Source organism: Mandrillus leucophaeus, unplaced genomic scaffold (genome assembly GCF_000951045.1).
Source record: "Mandrillus leucophaeus isolate KB7577 unplaced genomic scaffold, Mleu.le_1.0 Scaffold2, whole genome shotgun sequence".
Lineage (NCBI taxonomy): Eukaryota > Metazoa > Chordata > Mammalia > Primates > Cercopithecidae > Mandrillus > Mandrillus leucophaeus.
The window spans coordinates 5,293,779-5,299,690 of NW_012102031.1; the positions used below are offsets into that span (position 1 = coordinate 5,293,779).

At 54.9% G+C, this 5,912-nt stretch overlaps 1 protein-coding gene across 1 annotated transcript in view; it reads right to left on the bottom strand.

Annotated features, from left to right (window-relative positions):
- The window catches only part of MICALL1 (MICAL-like 1), a 43,264-nt gene that overhangs the window by 31,795 nt on the left and 5,557 nt on the right, over positions 1 to 5,912 (bottom strand). Inside the window, exons 3-4 of the mRNA XM_011979131.1 lie at positions 963 to 1,011; positions 446 to 587 (exon numbers count right to left, since the gene is read on the bottom strand). Of these exons, the coding sequence (XP_011834521.1) occupies positions 446 to 587; positions 963 to 1,011 (191 nt within the window). The remainder of the gene's footprint in view (positions 1 to 445; positions 588 to 962; positions 1,012 to 5,912) is intronic.

A 5,912-nucleotide genomic window follows, 5' to 3' on the forward strand; every position in this document is an offset into this window, starting at 1 on the left:
TTGTAATCCCAGCACTTGGGGAGGCCAAGGCGGGCAGATCACGAGGTCAGGAGTTCGAGACCAGCCTGGCCAACATGGTGAAACCCTATCTCTACTAAAGACACAAAAAATTAGCTGGGCATGGTGCCGGGCACCTGTAATCCCAGCTACTCGGGAGTCTGAGGCAGGAGGTTAAACCCGGGAGGCAGAGGTCGCAGTGAGCTGAGATTGTGCCATTGCACTCCAACCTGGGTGACAGAGCGAGACTCCATCTCAAAAAAAAAAGGGCAAAACTCTGTCTCAAAAAAAAAAAAGAAATATTTCATGAATGAATGAATGAATAAGTAAATGAATGATATACTCCTCAGCAGCCTGTTTGCAACTCAGAAAACCAGTAGCAAGCATCAAACATCCCCAGGGCCACCCCCTGGGCCAGCCTCCATGAAAGGCTGAGTCCCCCTCTCACCTTGGCCAGGACTGGAGAAGTGGTTGTAATACTGGGACACATAGGTCATGATGCTGAGGCAGTCAGGGACGCTCATGGAGACCATGTCACTGGGGTCCAGGAGAGCAGGGATCCCCAGCTCCTTCTCAGCCACTTCAAAGGCCTGGGGCGGTGACAGGTGCAAGGGTGGAAGCAGCCACAGCAGGAAGAGGAGGCCAAGGAGGAGGCAGCGTTAGGGGGCGACCCTCAGCCTAGGCTCAGCTCCCCTCGGTGGGATGGGGTGACTGTGGGCTCCCCTCAGTATCAATCCCACCCAAGCGCCACAGGACGGCCTAGAGAAAAAGGAAGCCTGGTGCTCCATGCATGAGGGGGTTGGTGGGAAGTAGAGAGTGGGGAAAGGTGCAGCCAGGGCCGGTGTACAAGGGCAGCCACCCTGCAAGACCCCTGCCCTCCCCACCAAACACACACACACACATACACACACACACACACACACACACACAGAGCCTCTTGGGCTTCCATCTGTCCAGGAACTTACCAAACGGTTATTCTCGAAGACATTGTCCTTGGAAAGCGAATCAAAATCTCTGCAAGAGGCAAAGGGAGGATGATTGGTCAAGAGGGGAGGTGACTGGGGAATAGGGGCAGGGTCAGAGTCAGAAAGGAGCTGAACAGAGAAGACCTTGTCCCGGCCAGCTTCAGCCTCAGCAGGGTTGCTGGGGAGAGTCTGTGGATTACTGGGGGGGAAACTGAGGCAGCAAACACTTGCTGCTAGAGCTGGAGCTGCCAGGGCAGGGCAGGGCGTGAGCTCACAGACCCTGGAGGCATCCAAGCAGAGGCTGGGAAATCACTGAGAAGGGGCGGGGCTCAAGCCCAAGCTTTCAAGCTTTAGATCCCTTCCCTCTTTCCAGGAAGCCACCTCTGGAGTCCGTGGCAAAGACACAACTAAGACCCGCATGTGACCTCACCCAGGGCGCGGTGCTGGGCTCCGCTGTCTCATTTACTTTCTTTTCATAGCAACTCTGTTTGGCAAGAATCGATCTCATTTTACAGATAAGGATACTGAGTCCTGGTGAAAGGAAGCCATCAGCCCTGGGAATCCACATGCCTCGCCCTTCCGCTGCTCACAGGCCCCTGCAGATGTATCACGTACTTGGAGAAGCCACACCGATTTGCTGAATCCCAACCCAGTCCAGCTTGCAGATGAATGTTTTTCATAATGGGGCCACGAATAAAAGAACAAGTTTGAACCAGAGTGGAAATCTACATACTCTGGAGCTGCTAGCACAGAACAGCTGGTTGGCCCCGCTGGGCCACTCCTGGGGCAGCTTCCATTGGGGAAGCAGTGAGGGATTTTCTAGTTTCTAAACTGGGACAGGTGAGAGGCGGCAGGGCCTGTCTGGGGACCCCAGCACGGGACAGCTGGCTGGCCTGCAGGCTTTATTTATCCCCCCTCCTCCCTCCCCACTCCAGACCGCTGAAACCAGCAGAGGCAGCTCAGGCTTCCCGCCGTCGGCCTCCTGGGTGCACCCGCATGCAGCCTTGCCCTTCTATGGCTGAAAACTGCAGCCCTGACTGCCAGAGACGGGTGGGCAGAGGCAAGAGCAGGCCACACCGCCTCTGAGGGCTGAACTCCCATGTGACCATGGGTTGGGGGGATCAGCAGTCCTTCCAGTATTCATTGTTCCATCTGCAAATCAGGGAAAGCACTAGTACCACCTCCCAAGCTGGTGGAGTTCCAGCTTGGTAAAGAGCAGGCCTCGCAGATATGAGGGAGCTGGATAAGCACAGCCCCTCCCCCTGCCCCCAACACTTTTCCAGGCAGGGGCCAGGGACTGTGAACCCTGGGCAGGAAAGAGTTGCTTGAGGACTCTGGAAGGAGTCTGGTGCCCCAGGGCTCGGTGGACAGGGAGAGGGAAGGTGACTATGTCTGGGCACCAGCTCCCTTTTTGCCACTCTGTCCAGGCCACTTCCTTCTCCCCTGGGCTGCCTTCCTAGCTCCCCTTTTCTGCCACTGCCTCAGAGTGCGACCTTAGCAAGCTGTTTCACCTCTTGAAACCTCCATCTCCCAGTCCGGTACATGACACTGCGACAGGGTGAGGGAACACCATGGTACCCAGCCCCCAACAGAGGCTTGTTCCAAGACCATATGAGACAAAAGCAACTTGTCTCAGCCATTTATTTCAGTCACCCCACAAGTGTTCCTAGAAGGCTGGGGTCACATTCTATCCACTCTGTGCCCCCAATTCCCTACACAGTTCCCCAAATTTCGAAGACACTCTGTAAATGTTTGTTGAATGAATCAATGCTGAAAACAGTGTGAAAACTGTAAAAAAAAACTTCAGGATCCTGCAGGTTTTCCTCCAACTTCTTCCACCCCCATCTCTGTCCCTAATTAACATCTGTGTTTTGGTAACACATATATTTTCTGAGAGTCCTCCGAGGCCCACGGAGTTCTACTTGGCTCTGGGGAAAATGAAGGACGCAGAAATGAAACCCACATGGTCCATGCCCTCAAAGGAGCTTAAACATGTCTGGATTTCGGGTGGTGCGGAGGGATGGCCCAGCCCCCACAACCCTCGTCCCAGCAGAGCCCTGGGCCAACACTGGGTTCACCCAGGCAGGGCCCACGACCCCAGAAGCCTGAACCACTTTAAGAGATGATTCTCGCCCTCACCCTAGGCCCTCACCCCTACTCTCACAGAGATCCTCCCAACCCACGACTGAGGCCTTCCCTACACATTATGTGGGACCTGGGCCTCAGCTTTTTTCCTGTGCAATGGACTGACAGCATTGCAAATGAATGCCTGGACATGATTCTGGATTCAGAAGGGGAGCCGCCCTCCCCTGCACAATTTTTCCAGCCACATCCCTCCCTTGCTTAAAACTTATGTGGCTCGGCCAGGCTTGGTGGCTCACGCCTGTAATCACAGCACTTTGGGAGGCCGAGGCAGGTGGATCACCTCCGAGGTCAGGAGTTCCAGATGAGCTCGGCCAACATGGTGAAACCCCATCTCTACTAAAAACTACAAAAATTAGCCGGGCATGGTGGTATGTGCCTGTAATCCCAGCTACTTGGGAGGCTGAGGCAGGAGAATTACTTGAACCCGGGAGGCGGAGGTAGCGGTGAGCTGAGATCATACCATTCATTGCACTCCAGCCTGGGTGACAGGCCTCCATCTCAAAAAAAACAAAAACAAAAACAAAAACAAACCCGCAAGGTTCCCTGAGGCCCCTATCCATGCTTCTTAGCCAGCAAAAGCAGCTGTCAGCCATCTGTCCCAACTGCATCTCCCAACTCGCTGCCTTGTGCTCCCCACTCAGCTACACGGCCTCCAGCTCTGCACACACCTCCCGCCCCTCGCCTTTACTCAGACAGGGTCCTCTGCCAGAACGCCCACCTGGCGGCCCTCACCTGGCTCCTGCCATCTCCTTGAAGACTATATTCTCCCTAGGAGGTCTCCCACCCCTAGCCCTCTGATAGGGTACCTGGAATTGCCATCATCGTTTATACATGTTTCCCGTACAGGTGTGGGAGAGCGTGTAGGGTTGTCTGTTTTGTTGGCTGGTACTTCCATTACCAGGTACAGTGTCCAGCACAGAACAATAACTCTACAAATACTGGTTGAATAAATGAAGAAATCAAACATTGTTATTGGGCCAGGCATGGTGGCTCATGTCTATAATCCCAGTACTTTGGGAGACTGAGGCAGGCAGATTACTTGAGCTCAAGAGTTCAAGACCAGCCTGGACCACATGGCAAAAATCCATCTCTACAAATACAAAAAAATTAGACAGGCGTGGTGGCGTGTACCTGTGGTCCCAGCTACTCGGGAGGTTGAGGTGGGAGGATCACTTGAGCCCAGGAGGTGAGGACTGCAGTGAGCCATGATCGTGCCACTGCACTCCAGCCTGGGTGACAGAGTGAGACTCCGTCTCAAAAAAATTTTACAAATTATCATTATTCCCCTATTGCCTATAACACTACTTACAATAACGAATGTTAACTGAATGCTTATTATCGCATGCAATCCTCACAACAATTCTATGAGCTGTGTCACATTACCAGTCCCACCTCACAGATGAGGACACTGATGCCTGGAGAGAGCCCATGAGGACCCAAGGCCGTGCACCTAAGACATGGAGAAGCTGAACACAAACCAAGCGGCCTTTACTTTGATGATGACAGGCTCAGGCCCATCAAATGGCTTCACTTCACACCCAAGTCCCCTCCCACACTGGGTTTGTCCCTGCTTCCTGCCTCACTCCTGCCCCTCAGACAGAATAGAAGACCCCTTGGGCCCTCCCTTCCAATGCCCAGGTCCAACCCTGGTGCCCTTTTCCTCCATCCTTCTACCCCCTGCTCCTGGGCAACCAGGCATCAATCTTGTGCTTCCATTAGTATGGGTGTCACATGCCCCACAGCGGGCAGGGACCCACCTACATGGCCACCTCATCTTGTTCCCTTCTGTATCCACAGCCCCAAAACCCTCTCCTCCAGGGCCCAAGCCACGACCCACAGACATGGTACTGCAGGGTACATACAGGTAAACCAGGTGCACCTGCACCATGGAATCCCGAGGCAATCCCTTAGAAGTCCTCCCACATGCTGCCCTTGGAGAGTGCAAATCTGGAGGAACAGGCACAGAAAGCCTCCACCTGCCAGGCCGGGGGGGCCCTGGCAACAGTGCTGCATGCAGAAGGCGTAGGGACCAGAACTCTCCTCCCTGATTCACAGGTGAGACCTGAAGTGCAAGGAATGGCACCACAGAAACTCACCCAGTGTTTTAGGAATGAATGGACGAAAGGAGAAGAGGTTCTCTGCTCAAGGCAGAGAGAGCAAAGACAGAGGCTCCAAGTCAACTGTTCTGGGGAGTCTGAACGCATTTTCCCATGAGAACCTCACTGGGCAGCTCTGGGCAGGAAGGGGCCATTTCACAACCTGCAGCAGCCGGTTGGTGTCTGTCAATCGGATCCTAGGAGTCTTCCCAACATCGCCAGTCCTGTGACTCCTCTTGCGCGCCCCACCTGCGTGCCCCACTGAGGAGGGCAGCAGGGCCATGGAGCACACACTCGGGAGGCAGGGCTGCGTCCTAACTGGGGAGGAGTGGGGAAAGCACAGGGTCTGTACATCCGTTCATCCAACACCTGTTAACCGAGGTCTCCTCTGCGCCGGGAACTGTGCTAGTGTCTGGAGACAAACTCCTATTTGGGGGGTCAGAGAAGTGAGGGTTCACCTGCACACCCGGAGCAAGGGGCCACCCCATGTGGGAAGCCTCGGGGGAGAGGGGAGGCACAGCGCAGAGGAGTTTAGGGTAGGAGAGGCCCAGGGCCCCCAAAGAGGGCTCAACACCCCTTCAAAGAGGTCAAAGGCTTAGGGGTTCAGTGATCCTCGGCGGAAATCAGCGCTCTGTGGGCGGGGCCGCGTCCCTCGCGGAGGGACCGGCCTCTGGGGGGGGGTTTGGGGTCCTAGGGGCTGGGTCAGGAC